The sequence below is a fragment of the Cryptomeria japonica genome, chromosome 1 (genome assembly GCF_030272615.1).
Source record: "Cryptomeria japonica chromosome 1, Sugi_1.0, whole genome shotgun sequence".
NCBI lineage: Eukaryota > Viridiplantae > Streptophyta > Pinopsida > Cupressales > Cupressaceae > Cryptomeria > Cryptomeria japonica.
Genome location: NC_081405.1, coordinates 373,319,810 through 373,345,622, shown reverse-complemented (window position 1 = coordinate 373,345,622; position 25,813 = coordinate 373,319,810). Strand labels below are relative to the sequence as shown.

Genomic DNA, 25,813 nt, shown 5'->3' with positions numbered 1-25,813 from the left:
AGAGGTATAAGGGTAGCGATTAAGTGTGGCCACAGTTGTGATGAAGATGTCGATCCAGAAGAGATATGACTCATCAATCCCAAAGGTTGCCATCCGTCCAATTTGGGAGATATAAGAGTTAGATCAAAAAATCATTCAAAGGACACCTTTTTGGGGGATATATATGATGGGACAGTCATCGATCAGATCAGAACTATTAAGTTACAGACAGTAACATCCTTGTTCTTGGTGGTATGCATGGGAACATGCTTAATAGGTAAGCCTAATATATAGAGTCTGATAATGTTTTATGCAGAATTTAATGGTAACATTCATATAAACTACATTACCTATGACAGCCACTCTTAATTCCCTCTACAGTGGCAGACCAGATCTGACGCATGTCAGATATGTCTGTCCTTACAGTTATTAAATATAATTAATGTTTTTAGGGAGTGATGATACTCTTAATTTATATAATAGATAATTGATAAATAGGTAACTTATAAATAATTAAATGATTTATAATATAATATAATTCTTTATTTGTTTATTTATGTTACATCATTATTTTTAATATATATATATATAAAAAATAATGATGTAATATCAATAAGATGATATATGTATATACATACATAATACATATACATATATAAATGTATACATAATGTCTTAATTAGACAAATAACAATATTAGATTGTAATTCAAAAAGCTTAGAGGATAAAAAAAAGCTTAGAAGAATATGTTCATATGTATAATCCCTTTACTACTGTCTAAACCTAGTAGGGGACATTACAGTTATGATGTGTATACACCTTAGTTTCACATGGATTGGGATGTATGGTTACATGATTCTCATTTTCTAGTTCACATGAAGTGCACGTAGATAGTTTGATGTTTCAAAGGTGTTTATGGATACTCTATAGATGTATTGTAATCTTTCATGAGATAACAGATTGAGTGTGGATGTTTTTGGAGGTTGGGCTTTTCTCAGTGTACATTTTTATCATCTTGATGGTATGTTCATCTATTATTTTGCATTGCAAATTTTGAATACTTCTTTGCGTGATTTTCTCTCATAGGGTTATGTGGAAATAGTTCAATATGGCTGCAAATTTCCTTTCACAGAGATCCTATGGGATGTTATCAAGAGAAGGCCAAGCCATTGGTAGTTCAATTAAATGGGCCCCACCTAGGATTAGCATGTGCCATTGATCTATTCTAGAAGTGTTCCCACTCTCCTTATGGCTTGACAAGGTGTTAGTGGAGAGCCACACAATTGCTTGAAACAAGATTATGGTGGGACTTATGTCTCTTCAAACTAGTTTCCTTGTTTGAATTTTTTTAATATTTTGCAGTCTCCTGGACCATTGATTGCTCCACATGTGGTGTTTTCATGATTTTTATGTTGTGTGGGATGGTCCTATTTTGTGAAGTTCTGTGAACCATAGATTTTGAAGGTTGAAGATCCTCCACCATTCATTACAAGTGCTAAGATGAAGCAAAATAGAAAGGGAGCTTGCTGAATGTGAATTCTGCTACATGGTGTAATCCCATTGAGTTACGATTAACTATGAAGAAAATGGGCTAGGAGAAGCTGGAGGCAAACACTTGGCACCCTTTTATTTGTTGCAAGGTTGATTGGTAAGCAATGAGCATCTCAAGGGCCTAGCAAGCACCTATGACTATTGACTAAAGGGCAATTAACCTATGTTGCTAATCCACAATCAAACTTAAAAATCCTTAGCTAATGAATCAAATTCCTAGTGCTTGAATGGAAACTAATAGCTTATGAATCCAACCATGGGACAATTGAATTGTAAAATGAATTGTGGTAATACATTAATTGTTTGGTTGGTGAAGAAGATCAAGCAGTGGTAAGTAGCAATTTCATGGTGACTTGATGAATATATATTGGGGTGGATGAAATTTGGACACAATCTTGCTAATTGAGAGGAAGGTAGTTGAGGGAGTAGTTGAACAACAATAAACATCTATACTGATTGAAGAAATTGAGGAAACTCTCTAAATTATGGGTAACCTTCTGATCATAAAAAACTAACAAAATTAGGTGCCTATATATAAAATGCATACAAATTTGGAGAAGCCTTCCGTACAAAATTTTGAGAGTTCCATCATGGTAAGCGCAATAGATGGTAAGCTTGTAATTAGTTTGTATCCTGCTTGAGGAGCTTCTTGAGATATGTTGATAAAATACAGGGTGCTTTCAAGAAAAGATGAGAAAACATAAACTACACAAATCAAGGTAAAAATAAGAATGTCCATTATTACCAGATGTGTACAAAACTACATCCTAAAAATTTTACTAAACAACTGCCATTTGTTGAGATCCTACATTCTTGCATAGTCATTGAATGTTAAAGTACTCCCCTATATCTGCAGTATTTATTTTTGGCACCTCATATTTCCTCCCTATCTTTGCTGACTAGATGATTAGATAAATTGATTCTCTTGTTGAGATTAACAATTTTTGGATTTGCCAGCATTGACATAGTGTGATGGTTAAATGGTGGTGTTCTGGTTCTTGCAACCAAGGTTCAAACTCTATTGGGGGATTAGGTCTCCCATTTGTGACCTCACCAATTCATAGCTCCAAGTCAAAAGCATTTACCCTAAAAAAAATCATGTTTTGGATTCCTTTTCTACATCTTTTTATTCTTCTTCCTCTTGCATTTCTTTTTTAGTCGGAGGGAACTCCTTGTCCATTTAGCCTAATATAGACATAGACTCCTTTTCAAATCTGTTTGTTGATCCACTTTAGTAGTTGCTTTGGTACTGGATTTTCCTGACAAATATTTACCAATTGGCATGCCAACTCACTTCTTATATCATCCTTGGTAATTTCAAATAAATAAAAATTAGACTTGCACTGTTTCTAGTTCAACTTGCAACCTGGTACCTAAAACTTATAGGTATTGTTTAAAGGAGGGATGACAAATCCAGAATATTTGCTTGCTAGCATAATATCAATATAAAAGAAGGTTCTGCTTGTTAGTTTAAAAACAAGCAGAGAAAACACATAATAATGAACAGAAAATAGCAGAAAGAATAATAGACACAACAAAGAACTCAAGACACAAGATTAACGTGGTTCACCACTAAGTGGCTATGTCCACCAGAAACGCAGGGAGAATTCTTATTAACCAATATCCAATTACACAGTACATCATGTATGGGCTGCACACAGTCATTTATATAAACATATCAAATGTGAAATGAAGAGACTTTTGAGGAAGACAAACAACCATGTGATTGTTGGGTTTCATATACCCAGCATTGCTCGCACCCATCTTGCTGCCAACAACTACCTTTTGTAGAGTGCATTGGTTCTACACTCTGTTGACATGTATTTTGTACACAATCAAACACAGAATAAAATACCCAAGGGTACCTTATCCTCTCTTGAATAAAGCCTCTGATTGCTGAAGATGTCGCAAAAAAAGGATCAATCAGGATGACTCCAAGGTTCTTCGATGTAGGGTCTCTACGTGTGGATAAGCACCAGTGGTCGTTGTGAATGTTGTTTCATCAAGGGGCCTTACGTTTCCGTTATTGTAGGAACAGGATTTCCTAAAACTAACAAGTTCTCAAAAAGATCAAAAGGTAGGGTTTGCAAGGGATGAATTCTAATCTAATCCTAAGAATGACTCAATGTAGGCTAGACTTGGCAAGATTCTACCAATTTCAATATTGCCAAAACATAACAACTCAACTGAAATTGATGCGATCTTCTAAGGTGACTAATGATTTTCCAATTCATCAAGGATCGTAGACACTACCATGAAGGTACATATCAATAGTTCAATGATGATGGAAGGTTTAAGTAATCCAAATATCTCCAGTTGACCACACAAGGCATTCTTACAATCAGTAAGAAGCTAGTGGTTTGGAACGTGAATCTCACCAAAGATCAAGCCCAACACTTAGTCCTTCAAATTTAAATACTACTTCAACCAAGAATGATTCAAGAAAGTAAGCAACCATGAAAGTAGCCACAAGAATTGCAATAAAACACCATAACTTCAATATTTTATTGATCTCAAAGCCAAAATAGACAACAATTGCTTGAAATTCTCTCTTCAAAACTCAATCTTGCTACAAAATAACTTTCTTCTCTCCAAAAGCTCTAATTCTAATTCTAATATCTCCTTTCCTATTTTTCTTAATGACAAAATGAAAATGAATGAGGGTATATATAGCATCCTCAATTACAATGAACGGCCCAAATCAAAAGAAGATCAACGGCTGAGATTCTGACACCTAAACCCTAATTAAGGTTTATTACAAAAAGTTCCCCTTTTATTGAACAATATTAAATGCTTAGCCAAATATTTAATTGGCACAAAAATCTAGTAAACATAGACCAATGATAATTAAGGTGCCACATCATCTATAACAACCTCTCTTCTAGAACCTTGTTCCCTTTCCAATGCTCCTTCTTAGCATATGCAATGAATCTAGACACAATTCCTTCGATCTCAGCAATATGAATCTCTGGAAGATTCCTCATTCATTCCTCCAAGTGGATGACCTGGTCAAAAGCCTTGAGAAGAGTTGCATCCCATCCAAGCTCGAGTTCTTTGATTTTCTCAATCAAGAGCATAGTAGCGAACATTTGATCCCTTTGCTCATCTGTGATAATATTCTCATCTTTGCAAAAGATGACCTTGACCTTCTCCTCCAACTCTTGAAGATTCACATCTGTCTCATCTTCAATCCTTCTGCCAAGAATAGAACATAATACCTCAAACACCTTGTCCTGAATTGGATGGATGACCTCCTCAACTTGATTGCATTTGGTACTAATGTCTTCGAAAAGAACTTCCTTCATCTGAAGTAGGGTTGACCACTGGAGTAAATTATGAGCTCCTCCATCCATTATCTTTTCTTGTGCTAGGATCTTCCTTGGTGTTTGCCTGATTACTTGCAGAACAGGAATGATAACATCTGTAGTGTGGGCAAAGGCGGTTACTGTTATCATTAGGTTGTGAATGATCTCAAGGACCTAGATAGCTCGATGGGTGGTTTGCATCATTCTTGTTGCGAACTCAACGGCAACGGTATGGGATTTGTCAATCCAAGAGCTCATAAGCTGGACCAAGCTCTTAACTCTTTCTGCCTCACCAACTGATTCAAGGGGAAGTGCTTGCACAGGAGATACTGCTGGATCTTGACGTCCCAAAGGCTGATTGAGATGGCTAAAGTAGCCTCTCCAAGCACCGACCTCTCGCTCAAGCTTTCTATTCTTTTCCATTTCTTCTCTAAGCTTGTCTTTAAGTGCCTCAAATGAATCAGTTGCCTCATCCAGTGTTTGCTCGGTTGTGAGTGGACCAAGCTCAAATGTTTCTACATCATACTCCTCTGCAAGGATTTCACCTTCATACTTGTCCACTGCCGGTGTAGCTATCTGTAACTTCCTGGACCCTGTCTCATCTCTGATCATCTTGGACATCTTGGTGGCCTTCTTTCTTTCTACTACTCCCTGAGAATTTCCTACAAGGCTCTCTAAGTCAATTACATTATCTTCATCTTCGATCACAATTACCCTTGTTAGCCTCTCCTTTAGCCAATCTGGAATGGCGGATCTTGTCTCTCTAACTTGTATCTATTTAGGCAATGGTTCTTCTTCTCGGAGAGGAGATGTTACTTCATCATTATTCTTGTCTTCATGTAGCTCATTAACTTGAGGAGATTGACTTGACGAACGTTGAGACGCCTACCCTTCTTCGTGTGTATCATTCTGTACCATTGATTCCATCGATTCCTCAACTTCAGGTACCCTCTTCTCTTGTCCTACATTCTGACTTGTCCTTTTTTCATGCCGAGAAGATGTACCGGATGAGCGATCTCGATTGGCCTCTGGCTTCTTCTTGGAGGGTTCTCTTTTCTCAGGTCTTTCTTTCCTCTTCGCACCTCTAGGATGGAGATTGCCTTCACTTACACTTCGAAGATTACCTTCACTTATGCTTCTAGGATGAGGATTGCCTCACTTACGCTTGCTCCTCCTTCCCCTAGTCTTTCCTCCAAAGTAAAAGTCATAGGTATGTTCTGTTCTCTCAACTTTTGATGTTGCACATCAACCCATCTGCGAGTACAAGACAAAACTGGAGCCATCAAAGCTTTTAAGTCAAAAACCTCAGGCTCATTCCAATCTATCTTCACTGCTTTGTCTTCTCGGTCATAAATGATTGGAGATGTCTGCCACTGTCCTGAGCTTGATCGGCCACTCTGTAAACTTTGCATTTCCTGATGAAATCCAAAGGTAACCTGGAATGCATCTTTCTTTTCACTTCTAAATCATCTGAGAGATTCATCAAAAAGTCCTCTACCTGAAATTCGTGCTTGTACTTTCTACCAACTGTTTCTTCTATATATCCATAAGGATCAAAGTTCTCTCTCAAGGCAAAAAATGAAAATGAATATAAGGCCAACTCTTTCTCTGCATCATCCATGGCTAGAGCATTAGGACATACCTCAACTGAATTTCCTAGTATGATAGGCACAGGAATTCCATTTCCATGCCTGTGTCTGAATGCCTTTGCATAAGCTGCCAACTGCCTAGTCACCTCAAGTAACACTATCCTGTCTGTCGGATATCTCGGCAACATATATGGAGGTGAAGGACACCCATGAACTCTAATATATGTAAACTTTTGGAATTGGATAAACCAAGCACCATACCTCTTCACAAGCTCCTGGGCATCTTGAGATAGCCGATTGTGAATCCCGCCTTGCAATGTCCTGGTGATGTTCATCGTGAAGGTATCATTGACTAACTTGTAGTCACTTCTAGGTGGATGATGCAAATGGACATAAGAATCACAAACTCTGACTTCTCCAGGTCCTCTTCCGATCACTCCTCTGTGAGGTAGTCCTGCATATTCAAAACTCCTAATCAAGGCATATATGATGTACAAGCTCATGTGGAAGGATTTGGTAGCCTTCAGTCTTCTTAACTGCACGTCCAAGCAATGGCTGATAATTCTAGCCCAATGAATTGTTCCTTTTCCTTGAACTATCACTTGGATGAAGTAGAACATCCACTTCTCAAAATAGAAGGCCTGAGGAGCTCCTGTAACTTGATTGAGCAAAGTTATCAAATCTCTGTACTCCTCCTGGAAGTCGATCCTATGTGGTGTGTTGGGAATCTTGCTCAGGCGAGGACGACTTTTGAGTAACCAATTCTTATTGATGATGCTCAAGCAAGTGTCTGGATCATCTTCGTACATGGACCTAGCCCCTTCCAAGCTTTTGTTCTGGTAGATGGAGAGCTTCACTGATAGCCTCTTCTGAAAGGTACACCAAAGTGTTTCCTTCCTTGGACACGATCGATCTTGATTGTGGGTTATAATGGCGGGCGCACTCGATCATCAGCTCATGGCACTGGAGTGCTGGAGGGAAACCAGCCGCCTTGATAATGCCACTTTCAATTATTCTCCTTGCGACAGGTGATGGCTTTCCAATGTAAGGGACCTCTCGAAACTTCTTCACACTGAAGTTTCCCAAGTTGGTATCTCCAATGTTGCTCCATTTTGACACGATCTTGGTCTCCAATTCTTCATTCCTTTGATCTTCCTTCATGAGAGTTGGACGACTTGTGGATGCTCCTGCCTTTGGGGTCACCATCTTGATACCTACACAACATTTCATAATGAGTAATATATTTTGCAATTTAAACATATAGAGTAGAAAGGAGATTCAAAAATTTCAATTAGGAAACTTCATGATAAATCTTTGAATTATCATTTCCTAAATTTAACTACGCAATTTGAAATTCAAGGTTCAAAATTTCAAAATTGAGACTAGGATAAATCTCGCCATACCTCTTCTTGAGAACTAATTCTAAGAAATGATGCAAAATTAGGAAAATTCGCTAGGCAAAATGTGGGTCGAAGTCTTTTAGCAAAATGCGCCTCCTCTTTAGTCCTCACGTGCATCAACTCCACCACCTTTAGTCTTCAACGCCTTGAGGAAAATTCGCTCCACCTTTAGCCTCTAACAAAGTTCGCTCCAACTTAGACCAGATTTTGCACTCCTCCTTGCTCTTCCAAATCGCACTTTGAATGAATGGATGAATGATGGATTAACATCGCTCAAAATACCCCTACTATATAGGCGCTCACCACCTCATTCCTTATAGGCCGACTTGGTGAAAATAGACCAAAAATAAACAAAAATTTAATAAAAGAAGAGGCCGACTTTATAAAAAGTATTAAAATGATACCCCAAGCGCTCTATCTTTTATTTTAAATTAATAATAATTAATTTCAAAAGGCCTTAATAATAATAAAAAACGATTTTCTAAGGCTTAAATTAATTATTAAATATCAACGCACCCTTATTAAATGCCAATTTAATTAAAATATTTCAAGGTTTTAGCGAATTTGGCATTTAATGCGAGTTGTTTGAAGTAAGTGCTCAAGCATGGGAAAATAATGGACATCAATAACATCGCTCTAGTCCCTTGGAGAGGGACAGGAGCGATCATGCACTTTAGACCTTGCATTTCTCGTTTTTACGTTCAAAACCTCACCTTTGGTGTCCAAAATGGGATTTTCATTTGGAACTTTGAGTTTAATTTGTTCAATCTTTGGAAGGAGCTTGCCTTAAAGCATTTTCACCCTGGTCCCTTGGAGAGGGACAGGAGCGATTTTTGTCTTTGTCCTTGATCCTTGTCTTTCAAATCGCCAATTCAAGTTTGGAGGTAAACAATGATCTTCACTCGTCTCTTCAGTGCATGTTCAACTTGCTTTCTCAAGACAAAATGAGCTCTTCTAAGGATTTTCGCCCTGGTCCTCCAGTGAAGGACAGGAGCGATTTTTGTTTTTTAGCCTAGGATTGTTGATTCTTGGGGGCAATTCCTTGTCCATCATTTTCGAAAGGCATTTCCCATCTTGTATCACCTTGTCTTGGCGTGGCTTTGGAGGAAAATTGTTGGTTTTATAGAAATCGCCCTGGTCCTCCAGTGAAGGACAGGAGCGATTTTTAGTCCATAGCACAAATTCTTGACCACATCAATATCCAATTACCTTCAAAGCATAAAACATCATTCCTTATTCCATCTTGAGTCTTGGAAACGAAAGTAGCATTCCAAAATGTTAGGCTATTAGGCAAATTTGAAGATTTCGCTCTGGTCCCTTGGTGAGGGACAGGAGCGCCCTAGCCATTTTTCATCGAATTTCGTGGTCCTTGCAACTCCATTCTTCCTTGAAGCATTTTAAATATCACTCCAATCTTATGTCTTGATCTGGATTCGTCCAAATTTGGGGAGGAAGGCCTATCAATGTGTTTTTCGCCCTGGTCCCTTGGAGAGGGACAGGAGCGCCTTGGCAATTATGAGCTCACTTATGCTTTGCTGACTTTCAAAGTTATCTTCAATGGAGTGATTACGCCTTCCTTCATTCATCTCAAACTTGAAACTCACTTTACCTTCGCCAAAAAATTTGTCTTGTGAGAAAATCGCTCTGGTCCCTTGGAGAGGGACAGGAGTGCCTATTGCAACTTGGGTTGATTTTCTCCTTTGTAGGCCACTCAAGTTATATTCAACGAATAAAACATACTTCTTTTGACCTCTTCAAATCGCAAAATCACTTAAATCTTGTGAGGATAATGCAAATTCGGAATTCAAGCTTCGGTCCTTCAGTGAGGGACAGGAGCGATTTTTGTCCTCAAGGCCAAATCATTACAATTTTCATCTCAAATTTCCTTTGCTGGGGAAGATACCATCTTCTTACAATCCATGAACGAGAGCCCAAGTCCAAAAAAGGTCCAAAAAGGTGTATACAAAGAAAATCGCTCTGGTCCCTTGGTGAGGGATAGGAGCGAATTCATCTTGCTAGATAAAGTTCAACCTTTCATTGCTTTTGACTAAGTCTGGGTGTTCTATCATGTTGATTTCATCCATCATTATCTCCTTGGCGCTTCAATTTGACCAATCAAGGCCAAGAATGACCTGAGTAAACCATTTCGCCTTGGTCCTTCAGTGGAGGACAGGAGCGATTTGTCTTAATCCTTCAAAATTTATCATTTTCGAGTCTTCAAAATCTTTGAAATCTTCAATTTACGTCCAATTATATCCCCTGGCGACCCTGCACAAAACAATTAAAACAAGTCAGTAACCAAGATGCACCAAATATCATTTTCGCCTTGGTCCCTGGGAGAGGGACAGGGGCGATTTTGCCTTTATAAGCCAAAATAACCACAATTTAGATCTTCAATCACTTCACCAAGCAGGGTTAGGTCATCTTCAAGGCCAGGGACCAGTTAGCAAGCCTTCAAAAATTTGGTCAAAATTTATCCAGACAAAAAATGTACAATTTCATCATTAAAATGCTAACACTTAGACATAACTTGAATTTGCCCTCAAAATCCTGACTGGACCTAACCTGAGACATACTTGACTTTTTGACAGGCTCATCCTATTTCAAAATTTGCAACCTTCGGGAGGATGCTTAATAATCTTTCAAAATTTGACTGGACTCGGCTTGAAAATATCCAAAAGAAACCCCTAAGGCTTAACCCTAGTCCAGACGACTCACTCACTTACTCAAAACCCTAAAAGCAGAGAGAAGAACAGGCAAAATAGAAGCAAAAAGAGGGGGTCCCCATTTTAATGGGGCGATGTGTGAAATGGTCACAACACACTCCAAACATATTTTATAATGGTTTAAGCTTGTTGTCCTGAGTTCAAGATAAACATGTTACCCACTACTTTAGTGAACCTGCTATTTCCGAAGGTGTTTGACAATATATATGACAGAAATATAGAGACTAAGGGAACGACAACTTGACTTGAATGATTTAGGTAAAGGCAAGGTGCAAAAAATAAAGAGATTTCAAGATGAGATTGTCGATGTAGGTGTTTCCAAGGAGAAGTTCAATTTCTGGGGATGAAAATAAAGAAAATATTACAGCAGACAAGCAAGCATTAACGGAAACAATTTATGGAGGAACAAACCATTATTTGTTTTCCTCCAAGGATGCATGACTTACCTCATGAAGAATTAGGAATCAACAGAAAAGTAAAGGAATCTCACAAGTGTCTATAAGAAAGTTCGCAATCACCAAGGTTTCCTAGATGATGATCAAATACATTGTCCAATATGTAAATTTTTGGTGATAAACTAGAATGCACGTACATGATTTAAGTGCTTGAGAGATATTGCAGGATATCCATCTAGACTGAAAGAAGATTTGAGACAAAAATGGAGAGAAACTAATTTGGAACTATAAATCAAGTTTGTCAAGCAAGAATTGGAAAGCAGGAATTGAAATTGGACACAAAGGTAGCCAAGCAAGAACTAGAACCAAAAATGGAGGTACAAAAATAGGGAGGAGATTGCAAATGTAATAAGATCTTTCTTAGTCAGTTGTGCAATGAATCCAACCTCATACTAAGGAAACTGTTTCAAGTTTTCAACTCTCCATTTCAGGTTGACTTTTTTAGGTCCCTAATAGTTCAGTGATCCCTAAATATTTGTTATATATTTCTAATTTGACCTAGATCCTTTTCTTCAGTTTCCATGTACTCCTTGCCCTCACCCAATTTCCTTCTTCCCAATCATAAGGAGCATCTAGTATAGCCAGGTTAGCTATATAAGATGTCTTAGAGGAAAATGCTAAAGAAAAGAAATATTTGAAGGCATGTGACTTCACCAGAAATAAGTTTTGATACATCTTCAGGAGCCTTGTTAGATTTGGAGGACCTTAACTATCATCGGGTAATAGAAATAAATGATAGAGTTCCTAAATACAAAATCAATTCTGGTCAAGTTTCTTCCATCAAGAGAACATCCTCAATGTAATCTTGAAATTTTCATTTAGGTGTTAAATTCTACTTAGAAGTCATTAATACCATAATAGATTGGTATTTTGTCGCATATTGTTTTATTGTTCGTAAGTTTAAAATCAAAAGACAAGTTTGATCCTCTCATGAAATGTTACGGAGGCTTCTTTAAATAATTACTACGCAAAAAATTGCACAATTGATTATTCATTAATATTGTTTTTCATCATTGGTAATTTTGCACATAATAATGGTCTTCTAAAGTTTTTTGTTTTTTGTTTTTTTGATAAAAGTGGATAGAACCACTGAACTATATTAAATTTAGTATTGCTTAAGTAACACAAGCCTATTCTACCCAATACCAAATGCCCATTGACATAGTACATCAAAAAACCCATCCCAATTTCATAAGCCGCATTAGATATAAAGGAAGCCGCCAATAGAAGTATATAGAAGGAAGATTAAAGTATGATCACTGAAGGATGCATATCCATTGCTGCCAAAAAACACCAGTCTGAACCACCCGTCTATGAAATACAATTTTCCAACCACTAGTTAGAATGATACCACATAGCAGAAATTCCAATGTTTTATTTTTACTTTAACGTCATTATTGCAATTAATTACTTTCAGTTGTTTAATTGCTTTTATATTGAATTTCAAATCTAATATTAACTCTTGAACATCTCTATAACTGAAGAAAGCAATTTAATTCCTAATTATATCATATTTGTTAATTTTGGCAACGAGTATAAAATTTTCATTTAGATGAGAACTGACAAATCTTCATGGCATTCAGAAACCCCCCAAACTTGATGTGCCTATGCCGACAATAGGAGAAAATGTTGATAATACCAAAGCAATGTCTTCAGACTGGAGCGAAAGAGAGGCACTCCTTGCCATGCATTCAAGTGTCTTCTGAATGGTTCTCTCTTTCTATCTAATAACAATTTTCTCTTTCCAGTGATTTGCCTTTAACGGAAAAGAAAACTAATTAATTGCTTCTAGTGATTCAACCCAAAACATCAATATTAATAAGATTTTACATCAGACCGAAAATAAATAGTTCAAAATGTTTTCTTGCAGAATTATCAAGTTTTAATTGCAAGCTATTACGAAGCATTGATCTTTGGGTGGAACAACTTGCAGATGTGATGTATGCATCATACTTGCATTGCACAAGTGCCTGACAAATGGATACGGTCATTTTTAGATGCAATTTGGAATGGGTGCTGTAATTCCATGCATAAAATATATTCAGCTACTTTTGTTTAGTCTGTGAATGAAGATATTAACACACTCATTAATTCCAAATCAAAGCAACAGAATTTGACATAGTCCAAACCAAAGAGGGCTACATATAGGCACAATGCACATTGTGAATATAATGGAAATTTGATTTAGCCTGCCATTGTAATCAGTTGTCACTTTGTGTTGATATTATTGATTTCTGATAATTGGTTTGAGATCTGCATTGAAAAACATGAGAGATATAGTAATATATCTAATTTTCTGTCTTTGAGAGCACTAAATTTAGTTTATAACCCAGTTTTAGTAATATGCAGAGTAACATGCAATCATGTATCTTCAGAAATGTGATTCTTATGCAATGTCATGTTTGTCTTCCCCATTTTATTTCCTACTTCGATGCTAAACCTCTCTCATACCCATACAAGTTCGATTCAGATTATGATCCTGAATCTAATTTCGCTTGGAAATGTTCTGGATTCTTCAGAACCAATAAGTCCTTCCCCGAATCGTAACCTAACGCTGATGATATTTCCGAAATGTTTCAAGGAATAGATATTTTCAAGATGAACTCAAGCTCATGAAACTTAAAAAACAATTAAAGGAACCAATTTAACCTAAACTCAACCAACCGAAGTCTTGCCTCTGCCTGCAAAAACAACACAACAATGTTTTAACCTCTAACTTTGTTTATCTTAGTGTAATAACATTTTGAACCTATGTTATGGTTTGTTTTTTGTGATTTTTTTATTTTAATTTTTTTTTTTTGGATAAAAGTGGATAGAATCACTGAACTATATTAAATTTTAAAAGTTTTTTAACAGTGTCTGGTTCAGAAAGCACTGAAGGGAAAGAACCAGTAAGAAAACCCTTTAGTATTGCTTAAGTAACACAAGCTTATTCTACCCAATACCAAATGCCCATTGGCATAGTACATCAAAAAACCCATCCCAATTACATAAGCCGCATTAGATATAAAGGAAGTCACCAATAGAAGCATATAGAAAGAAGATTAAAGTATGATCACTGAAGGATGCATATCCATTGCTGCCAAAAAACACCAGTCCTGTCTATAAAACACAATTCTCCAACCACTAGTTAGAATGATACCACATAACAAAAATGAAACCATAATCAGACACCCTATCAAAATAAACATTCTGATCTAACATAACAGAACCCACACCAAAGAAAAACCACACCAAATAAGGAGATAGATGAAGACAACAAACATGCCCTTCTTTACTTCAAAAATTCTAAAACCGAGGAAGGGATCTCATCCACACTTACCTCCCGCATATTAGCATCATTGTCAATGGCTAAATTAGCCAAGAAATCTGCAATCTTATTCACTTCCCTATAACAGTGGGAAATCAAGAAAGAATCAAAAAAGTCTAATTTTTGCAAAATATGATCAAGTATATATTGTATTGCCAACAATTCGACTTCTTTTTCATGACACTTTGAATAATAACCATAGAATCACCCTCAATGATCAAGTCCTTAATTCCCAAAGATATAGCCATATCCAAACCAAAGGACAAAGCAAAAAATTCTGCACAATTGTTAGACTTGAAACCAATCGCATGACAACGAGCCTGAATAAATCTTACCTTATGATCATAAATTACCATACCTACCCCTGCCAGGCTAGGGTTCCCACGAGAAGCACCATCAAGATTCAATTTAAAGTGCCCTTGCGGAGGAGGTTTCCAACAAGCAAAATTTCTCTTACTTTTAGCATTAGTCTTATTTAAAATAGATCCATGAAAAGGTAAGATTGATAACATTCTCCAAACTCGAGTTACCCTACCATCCCAATGAGAAAAAGAGGTAAGGGTTTCCAAATTCTTATAGATAAAAGACAAAGCAACTTCAAAGATGGAAGATTCAATCTTCAATAAAACCTCAACCAAGGAAGAACTTGTTTGTTTAAAAATCCTATTATTATGCTCTAACCAAATATTTCAAATCACAATAGATGGAGAAATAATCCAAAGACATGCATAGAAAGATGAGGCAAACAGGAGAGGCCAGGCTCTAAAGTGGGAAAGGAGATCCTTACCAATAACAAAGGAAAGATTAAGCTTTTCAAACAACCACTGCCAGCAAGCATAGGCAAAATCACAATGAAGAAACAAGTGTGCAGAGGATTCTAAATTTTTATTACAAAAGACACAAGAAAATACTGTAGTAATACCCAACCTGTCCAACCTCATTCCTGTAAGGACCCTGTCCTGCACTGCTAACCAAGCAAAAGCACCAGCCTTTGGGAGGCAAGCCATATGCCAAAACAGCTTGTATGGCCCAAGTAGATAAATCTTTAGCAACCAAGAGAGAATTATAGCCATCCTTAACTGTGTACTTACTAGAGATATTCCTTGTCCAGATAAGCTCATCGTCAGCATTAGAAAGAATTATTACTCTCTCCGCCAACATCTTTTCATATTCCAATTTCACATTTTGATCAATATCTAAAAACTCAATTGATTTCCATTTTGCCACCTTAAGATTCCCACTATACTCAATTTCAAAATAATCAGCCACAAAGACACCCCAAAGGGAAGAAACAGTGGAAATTAAAGGAGACCAATCCCTCGAGTTCACCAGAGGGGGATGTCCATTCCAAACTTCCTCCCAAAACCTGACTTTTCTACCATTATGAATAATCCTTGAGAGATGAGGCAAAATCATTGATCTACATTTTCATAGAAAATTCCAAATAGCTGAACCAGATGGTAAATTAGAAACTTGAAAAACATATTCTCTTGGTCCGTTATTTAAATGTTTAGCAAACATAATTTGTGTCTAGAAGGAGAATGGTCTCTCATACAATTTCCAAACCAACTTTGCACCTAAGGCTAAATTCTAACTTTCCAGACTCCTAATGCATGTGCCCCCAAGGTTTTTAGGCAAACAAACTTTATCCCATGCTACCAAAGGGAGTTTCTTCTTACCATCTTTATTACTACTCCAAAGGAAGGACCTAAGAGTATCTTGCAAACTAACGAGAGCCGCTTTCGGAGACTGCAAAATAGACATGAGATAAATAGGAACAACATTTAGGACAGACTTAATAAGAACAATCTTACTAGCCAAAGATAACCATCTATGATTCCAGGATAGGATCCTTCTAGAGATAACTGAAATGATCTTATCCCAAAACTCAACTCTATCTGGCTTAATGAAGAAAGGTATACCAAGATAAGAACAAGGAAGATTTCCAGATGCAAATCCCCAAAAAATCTTCAATCTATCCTGAACCAATTGTGAAGCATGAAGGAAAAAAATCTTTGACTTATCAACATTGATTCTCTGACCCGAAAAGGATGCATAATTTTGTATTATCCCCTTTATCACTCTTGCCTCACCCAAAGAGGCCTGACCAAATAACAAGGTATCATTTGCAAACAAGCAATGCGAAATGCTTTGTGGAACATTCTGAATCCTAATTCCCTTCCAAAGCCCTCCCAGCTTAGCGGCTCTTATAGCCCAACTGAACGTTTTGTGATTTTTTATTTTCTTTATTTTTAATGTTTTATACATTAACCTTTCTAAGATAAACCATGCCTAGGATCCTAAAAGATTAGCATTTCCCATACTCATCCTAAACAATGGGATTATTGTAATGTTCATGTCTATTCAATTTAATTAACAATGAAAGGAATGTTTAAAGTATCTCTTAACTTAACTAGTATCGGTGCTCAGGTCAAATGGTGAGCTAGGAAGGACTCATTGTCATAATAGCCCACACTCAAAAGGGACATAGTATCTAAGGGGACAACATAAAAATGTTCAAGTCAATTTCAATAATAAGGACATAGTATCTAAGGGGACAACATAAAAGCATTCGCCTGAGCATTCGCAACCATAAAAATGTGCTTTGATGGATATCAATGTTCCATTCTAAAGATCCACATGGGCATGGAATTGCGCTTTACACCTACCTTTTGCACTTATTAAAAGTTTCAAATTTTGTTTTGTGCATACCCTACCATTATAACACTCATGATCATGCATTTTTATGAAGTTTCTTGTCAAACTACTCACATCTATTATGTATATTTCCACATTTTGCATACATTTCTACTAGGGTTTCACCAACTATAATACGTGAAAATTTGCCCTTTTCGAGTACACCATTTTAGCGTAGGGTAAAGTTCTATGTCTTCCAGTTGTTGCAAAGGTTGTGGCGTTCTAATGTATTTATTTGAATGTTTCTAAAGCATGTTCAACAAATTCATCTTGTGCATACCTATGCTCCACCAATCATGACTTCCATTCCATGAATCCTATTGAAAAACTCATGCAAATTAATGTAGGGGAGAGGAACCAATACATGCATAGGGTCCAAAACATGTGATGGTACCAGGGCGATTAGGGGCCCACAGAGGTGCACCTGATCACCTAGTACGTGTCAGGGTAATGTGAAAAAGTTACACATTTTCAAATTAATTAAATAATAGATATAATTTGTACACACTTTGGTATGTGAATGTGTATGTGTATGTGTATGTGTATTTGTATGTGTATGTGTATGTGTATGTGTATGTGTATGTGTATGTGTGTGTGTGTATGTAGATAACATTGAGTACAAAAGCTAGCAGTCATACAAGTGGGACTAGATTAATCTGCACCTATCCATACCACTGACACATTCTAGTGTGTCCATCACTGGGTTGTATGTTCAAAATATACGTGTCCACATAAACCAAAAACAACCAAAACAACAACAGTTTACTAAGCCTCACCACCCTACTAATAAACCACCATAACAACACTTGACTGCCATGTGAAAGTCCATGGACTCAAAACAACATCATCATAGGTCATGTAATACAACTAGTTCGACCGCGTGTGCCTACTAAGGCATGACCAAGTTAAACACGTTACTGCACCCTTTGTCCCGGCTCAACTACACATGTAGTGGTCACTTCATCACACACCTACTGGTCATATCACCACCACTCCCACCTACATCCACCACCACCATTTTCCATTCAAGAGCAATCAACTTAGAAATAAATGGCAAAAAGAAATTGGCACTACAAAATCAATGGACATTCAAAATTCAAACTAGAAAGAGTACAGACATTAATGAGGCTACAACAACAAATAATACATTTCAAAAATAGAAATAAACATGAAATCATCTCATTTGAGTCACGAAGGAGACACAACAGGCATCGAAGATGAGCAAGAAGACATAGCAGGCATTGAAGAGGAGGAAGAAGACACATATTTGTTTCAAGTATTAATCTTGTTCTATTTTATACGTTTTAGTTTGTTAACCCTTTCTTGTTGCTTCACGGTCTTAAGGAAATGTTATTTCTTATGTTTCCTCGATGTCTATATCCTTCTCAGTTTTCAAAACACTTATTGGTATCCATCCTCATGCTTTTTTAGTTTCATAAATTCTTATTGTCTCGCATCCTTATTGTTTTTCACTCTTTGTTTGTCTCACATCCTTTCTATTTTACAGTCTCTATTTGTTAAACCCTTTCTCACTATTTTAGAGTGTTAAGGAAATATTATTTCTTTTGTTCCTTCAGGTTCATACCTTTCTCATTTTTGTAAGCCCTTAATTGTTATATATCATCATGCTTTGATAACTATCTTAAACCAATATTGTTTCACATCCTTCTCTTTATTTTGTTTCGTCCAATTTTCTAAACACTTATATTTATTTATTTTTTCAGTCGGTAATATTGATATTTTCTTTATATTTAAAATCAAAAGATTACATACATTTCCAAAATCCTTTAAAATGGACTGGCTGAATTACAAAAACCAATGCCATCCCAAGCCATCATCTTGTTAAGAAGACCTAACCCCATACTAGCCCACATACAAAAACCCCTTTGTCTATTACATTCACCACAAAACACTAAGACTTCCAATGCATTTAGATCAAAATGTCTTTACATCTACTCAAAATCGAACAAAATTTTCATGACTTGAAGCAAAAAAAAATTCCAAAAGTTAGAGAAAATCATACCTCGTGGCCCCCCATGGGTCCATTCACCCAATAGTCTTCCAAGGAAAATTTTCCCCTCGCCGGCCACTGCTCCTCCACAACTTTCCCACCCACCACATGTTTCCCATGCCCATGTGGTCTCGCCACCCCCATTTCTTTCATACTTAGAAATTGCTCCAATAATTTCCACCCCACTACCACCTCTACCCTCCTCAATTCTTGGTCCTCCCCATATTTTCATCTAATAAATGGCACCAGGTCATGAACTCCTTCCATTACCTCCCCATCTTCAAGATCAAAGCCTATACTTGGGATGGCCCTCGTGAGCACAGGTTGGAGGTCATACATCCAATCCCCCTCCACGCATGCCTTCAACACCCATTCAATCTCCTCCTCCTTCCCAATCTCCAATCCCCAAGCCACCATTGTGTATACAATATCCATGTTCATGCAATACTTGTGTTGTGTCTCCATGAACACTTTCCCCAGTAGCGTCTCCAAGGTGTTCAACGAATCCTTGTCCTCATTCTTGAAAATTGATTTGAGCCTCTTTTTTGTAATCCTTCCTACTAATGCTAGTTGTTGTTTCAAAGTATATAACGATAAAGTCACTTCCATGTTGTGTTTGTAATGCCACCTATCACCTACAATCTCATCACATGCAATATTCTCCAGGTAATATTTGATCCCTTTAAATTCTCCTCCCAACGCCTTACCTCCTTGCCGCGACATAATTGTTTTCCCAAAATGATGGCGTTCGCTAGATCTTGATAATCTTCATACACATTTCCACCACCTTTAACATTTAATGAATTTGCCCATTTGGACAATTCACCCACCACCTCATTCCTAGATCGTACCACATGAAAGATTTGAATAGCTTCAAAAGAGGATATGATTTGTTTAGCAATTAATATATATTTTTCCAGATGTCATACATTCAACAAGGCTTCTTGAATGGCATTGATAATAATTAATGAATCACCTTCAACTTGAATTTTTGAAAATTTCATTTTCTTCCCTACTTCGAGAACCTTGATTTCTTTGGCAATTAATATATATTTTTTCAAATGCCATGCATTTAACTAGCCTTCTTTAATCACATTGATAATAATTCATGGCCTTCTTTAACTTATTTTGGCCCACCCTTCCGGTGGTCTCGAACTGTTTTACATCCTCATGCTTTGTCTACTTTCTTAAACCCTTACGGTTTCACATAGTTTTTCTATACATCCTTACTATTTCACATCCTTACTGTTTTACCATCCTCGTGCTTTGTTTAGTTTATTAAACCCTTACTATTTCGCATGCTTACTATTATACATCCTTACTGTTTCACATCCTTACTATTTCTTAAACCCTTACTTTCTTTGTTTTGTTCCTTAAACTATCATGTCCCCCAATTTAAAAATCTAATTGTGAAATTTCCATCCTAATTCTAAAACAAATTCAGACTTCAGTATTGTGTTGTCAACTTGAGAAAGCTCCTTGTATTATCTTTACAAATGAAATAGCATACATAATGGACAGTGACAAAGACATTGATCACTGAAGGTAATTCTGTAATAAACAATGAACAAGAAGGAATTTTTCTTTTGAAATAAAGGTAATTCTGAAATGAAGATAATTCTAAAATGAACAATGAACAACAAGGTAATTTTGTGTTTAGATGAAATGTTCTTTCTAATGTTTACTTCTTTACTGTCTCAAGGAAATTTTCTTTCTAATGTTTGTTTGATGTTCATTTCCTTTGCAGTTTTGTATAACCTTATTGTTTCACATCCTCATTGACTATTTTCTTCCTTAAACCCTTACTGTTTTACATACTTACAATTTTAAAGTCTTCACGAATTGAGAAACGTTCTTTGTAATGTTTCCTTGATGTTCATTTCCTTTTCAGTTTTCAATACCCTTTACTATTTTACATCCTCATTGTCTATTTTGTTCCTTAAACTATCATGTCCCCCATTTGAAACTCTAATTGTGTCAGTTCCATCCAACTTCAAAAACAAAATCAGACTTTGTTAAGTATTGTGTTGTCAACTTGAGAACCCCCTTGTATTATCTTTACAAATTAAATAGCATACATAATGGACAATGGCAATGGTTTCTTTTGTTTCTTAAACACTTACTACTTTACAAACTTTAGGAAGTGTTCTTTCTATTGTTTCATTGATGTTCATTTTCTTTTTCAGTTTTCTATACCCTTAATGTTTTACATCCTCGTGATTTATTTTGTTCCTTAAACCCTTACTTACTATTTCACTAGCTTATTGTTTCACATCCTTGTTGCTTTATTGTACAAGCAAGTTAACAAATAAGATGTCCATGCATCACTGTCAGAAAAACACATTATGTAAAGGGAACCATACTTCTTTTATTCAAGTATTGCTATCATCTTACACAATATGTTGTCATTGAATATCAAAATCCATGATAGTTACTCATCAAGCATCACTGTTAATATTGATTATCAATCATCACTTTATAAAATAAGCACGTAAAATTTGTTCCATTTCATAGTTACACATATTCAACCATACTTCAATCAGGTAGCATAGATATGTAATTTTATAATCTCAAGCTAGTGAACTTTCTATTTTCTTGGTTTGATTAGTAACATACTGATAAATCTTTAACTGTGCAGTGTTTTCCTGGTTTTTGTTGTTTTGTTGTTTCTATCTTTTGTTGTCCTTTCTGTTAACTAGCTTTATTGTCAGTCGTTTTGTAAGCTGTTTTTTATGGTCTGGATACTCTATGATGATATTTCTTAATCTCCTATGTTAAAGGTTTCGGGTCCTGAAAACCTACTTTTCTTATTAATTAGAACATATTGATAAATCTTCAAGTCGATATTCTTGTGTCTCTTGAAAAGATGTAGCCCATTTGGACAACACATCAACCGCTTTGCTCCCAATTTGTCGCACATGGGAAACTTTAAAGTCTGCAAAAAAATTTAAATCATGTTTAATTTTCTAAACAAATTTGTTTAAATATCGCGCTTGAGATTCTCCTTTGATAATTACATTTACAATAATCAGGGAGTCGCCTTCCAGATGGAAATTTTTTAATCCAAATTTTAAGCCTCATTCAACAACCAATAGTGCAGCCTGAATCTATGCTTCATTATTAGTCCCTTTCTCTAGCCTATTTGCTCCCCAAGAAATTATATTGCCATGTCAATCCCTAAACACCACCCCGACACCTGAAACTCCTGGGTTACCCTTTGACACACCATCAAAATTTGCCTCGATCCATCCTTTCTTCGATGGTTCCCATTGATGTTTGAATTGTTCTTTTGCATTCAGCAATGATGGATCATCATGTCTAGGCTCATGAACGGGCTTGAAAATTTTATTCATTTCTTGGATTTAAATATTATATTAATTTATTCACTTGTTTATAAACTACATTAAGTTTCATCAATAATTTAAATTTTACTATCGGCAAGGTGCAAGTGCTAGTTAACTATAAGTCTATAATTAATTAATCAATTAATTTAATGACTATTGGATGATCACAAATCAACGACATAAGCTCAATTTCGGTCCAAAGTTCTGAAGCACAAAGGTTTCTTCAAAAAGTCCGTGGAATACAAACACGTGTCAGCATTGTCCAATTAACTTTTATAAAATGTATACTTAATTAATTTTAATCAATTCAGTGACCGTTGAATGATCACAAATCAACGGCATAAGCTCTATTTCAGCCCAAAGTTGTGAAGGACGCAAGTTTCTTAAAAAAGTCACCGAAATAGAGACACCTGTGAGAATTGTCAAGAATGAAAGGTTTTAATAAACAAATATTTGAATGTTTTTAATAAAAGAAAGAAAGAAAGAAAAAGAAACGAATTTTAACCACGGTTTTTCCCTTCGAGGAAGCTCTGTTGCTCTTGAAATTAAGGGAAATTGAACTTTGGAGTAACCAGTTAACTAGAGAGATTCAAAAATTAGAATCTAGATTCGAGGATGCAACAAAGTTTGTCTACACCAATTTGTTTCTTCATCATTTCAAATTAAAAATTTTGGGTAAGTTCCTGAGAGAAATACAGAACACCTATGTCCCACGTTTTTAATTTTTTCAATTTTGTAGTTTAGATTGTAGAATTATGGGTGATGGGGAAAGCCAAAGAGATACAAAAATAGACTATACCCAATTTGTTAAAAACCCAAGTTTCTCTAATGAATTCCATGATGTTTATGATCATGTAATCCATGGTAGTCTAACCACTACTCTTAGATTTTCATGTGAGAATAAGGTCGTAGGGGGCATGCCCAGTAAGGTACGAAAGATTGTGTATAATAAAATATTAGGCCAAGACATAAATAAAACTACAAGATGGGATGTTGGATTGGGACGCATGATGTTGCCTGAGGTTTTCCCTTGCCTGGAAATTGTCATGGTATGCACCCATAATTATGATGAAATAGACGAGCAATTGTTAATAAAAATATTCAAAAAAAATTGTATCCATTACCGAGGAAGAATTTAAAAGTGTGTTGGACTCAAGGCTTGGAGCAGGAGATTTTGGACACTCAAACGTCCACATTGACCTAGAAAACCTTGCCTGTGATTTTGAAGCAGTCGATGAAGAGGGGAGAAATAATTATCTCAAAGTGATAACAATGGATGGTAAACAACTGGATCAAAATCATAAGCCTCCTTATAAAGGATATATTTTTGTGTCATGGGTTCAAGATACTATTGTCATGCTAACATTTTTCCTGGGATTGGAAAATAATATGGAAGTGGGTGGAAGCCTCCTTGAAATAGTATTTATCCATTCTATTAATCAACCTGTTGGATATAATTTTGTTGAGCACGTTGTTCAATCCATGCATGAACAATTTGTAGATATTAAAAGAGGTTCCTCTAAGAAATTTAGGTTTACAACCTACATGTGTCATCTTCTTGTAGTGAAATATAGTGGAACATTCAAGCCCAACAAACTTCAGATTCAGGTGTATAAGGATGTTGAGGCGGGAACAATGCATCCAATATATGATTGGACCACTAAGATAAGGATGCATGGTAACAGAGGGAACTACAACCATTTTGTAGATTCCTTTTTGGCTTCAATGTATCATGCAATTACAAACACTCAAATGCCTAGATTGCCCAAGTCTTGTAGAGATTGCATTCAACTAGGACGCGAAATACAATGGGCTGACTGGTACCTCATGTAAGAATATATTGTGTTAAGGTTTTATGGGTCGGGAGTAGAACCATACAAACTTCCAATACATGTGACAGAGAGGGTTTTTGCATTGAAATATGTGTGGCTGATGGAGAGTACAAATAAGATCTACTTTTATGGTCAGCAAAAGAAGAGCATATTTCCTTCATTACCTTTTTCATGTGGAGGGTACACATTTGAGAGAAAAGCATTCAATGTGGTATATGAAACTTTGATTTTTTTTTAATTTTGATGTTGACAGTTACTGGCAGTATGATCCATGCGATATCATTAAAGAAATGATTGTGGCAGATAAGAACTCTACAAGGAAAATCCAACGTGTAAGTAAAACCTTGTTAGAGATGTTGAAAAACAAGGATTCTTCGGACGAGGTAAAAAAAGTGATGGAAGAAACTGTTGCTGAGAAAAGTATTTCTCTAGAACAATTGTCAGCACAAATTATGGCATTGCACCCACAGAGAACAACAGAGCAAGAGATTCAAACCAGGAGGTTAGACAATTTTTACAAAAGGGCTGATGTCCCATCTACTAGAATAAGCATCCCAGCTTCTCTATCACAAGCTTGTACAAAGGCAAACTGGACACGAAACAAAATCAAATATTTTGGGTCTATGAGGAAGAATCTAGGTGAACCAAAGACTATTGCAGATTTTGAAGATATCCCAAAGGATTATGAGTTTAGAAAATTGTGGAATATAGAGAATCCCTCTGAAGAAAATGATGACAGTGATGATGATAGAGGTCATCAAAGTGATAATGAGATACCCTCAAGTCAAACTCCAATAGCTGTTACAGAATCTGCAAAAACATCTATTTTGAGTGAGGCCATGTTTGAAAAATATTCTTTAGGGGCAACCATAATCACAAAATTGGGTTATCAAGGTGGTGGTCTAGGGTCCAAAGGACAAGGCCCTTGGACACCACTAGAGGTAGAGTTTCCAAGAAAAGGTACATATTGGCGAGGCATTAGAGTTGAATCAACATGGAAAGGTGATAATTATAAACATGAACCTCATTTTATTATAGCTTCAAATACCGACACTCAAATTCAATCACAACCAGAACATTGTGGAGAATCAAGTGCTACTGCCACTGGTGGGGATGGTATGGGTACTAGTAGTTAGTTGTGGTCAACAAGTGCAAGGACAAAAAGACACTCAGAAGAGGCCAACAATAGAAGATAATATGCAAAATCCCAATGATCAAGGCATGTTGAAGAAGCAAAAGCTTATGACAACAATGGCGAGTATCAATACAACTCCAACTACATCAAGTTCCATCATGAAGGTATTGTTTTCAGCTTCAAAACAAGCCCTTGGCCATCAAATGAGTCTGATAACCCCAACTATAAGTCAGAGTGGGACGGGATTATGAATGGGTTTTGTATCTTTTGCTAGACCTCACAATAAAATAGTTAGAGCCACAGGCATAGGTGGAAGTGCCTACATCACTGCAAGTGCTATTTCACCATTCAAACATTCAATAGCGTCAACAACCCTAGATTTTAATTACAATAATTTTGTTGATCAATTTAGAGAGAGAGCAAAAATAAATAAAGAAAAAAGGAAGCTAATGATGAAGGCTACAAGTACTACAGTTGTA

General features: G+C 36.3%; 1 protein-coding gene across 1 annotated transcript in view; it reads left to right on the top strand.

The window, feature by feature from the left end:
* The window catches only part of LOC131857450 (phototropin-1B-like), a 118,978-nt gene extending 105,705 nt beyond the window's left edge, over positions 1 to 13,273 (top strand). The window contains exons 9-10 of the mRNA XM_059210048.1: positions 12,589 to 12,714; positions 12,876 to 13,273. Of these exons, the coding sequence (XP_059066031.1) occupies positions 12,589 to 12,711 (123 nt within the window). The 3' untranslated portion in view covers positions 12,712 to 12,714; positions 12,876 to 13,273. The remainder of the gene's footprint in view (positions 1 to 12,588; positions 12,715 to 12,875) is intronic.
* Positions 13,274 to 25,813: the final 12,540 nt, after the last annotated feature.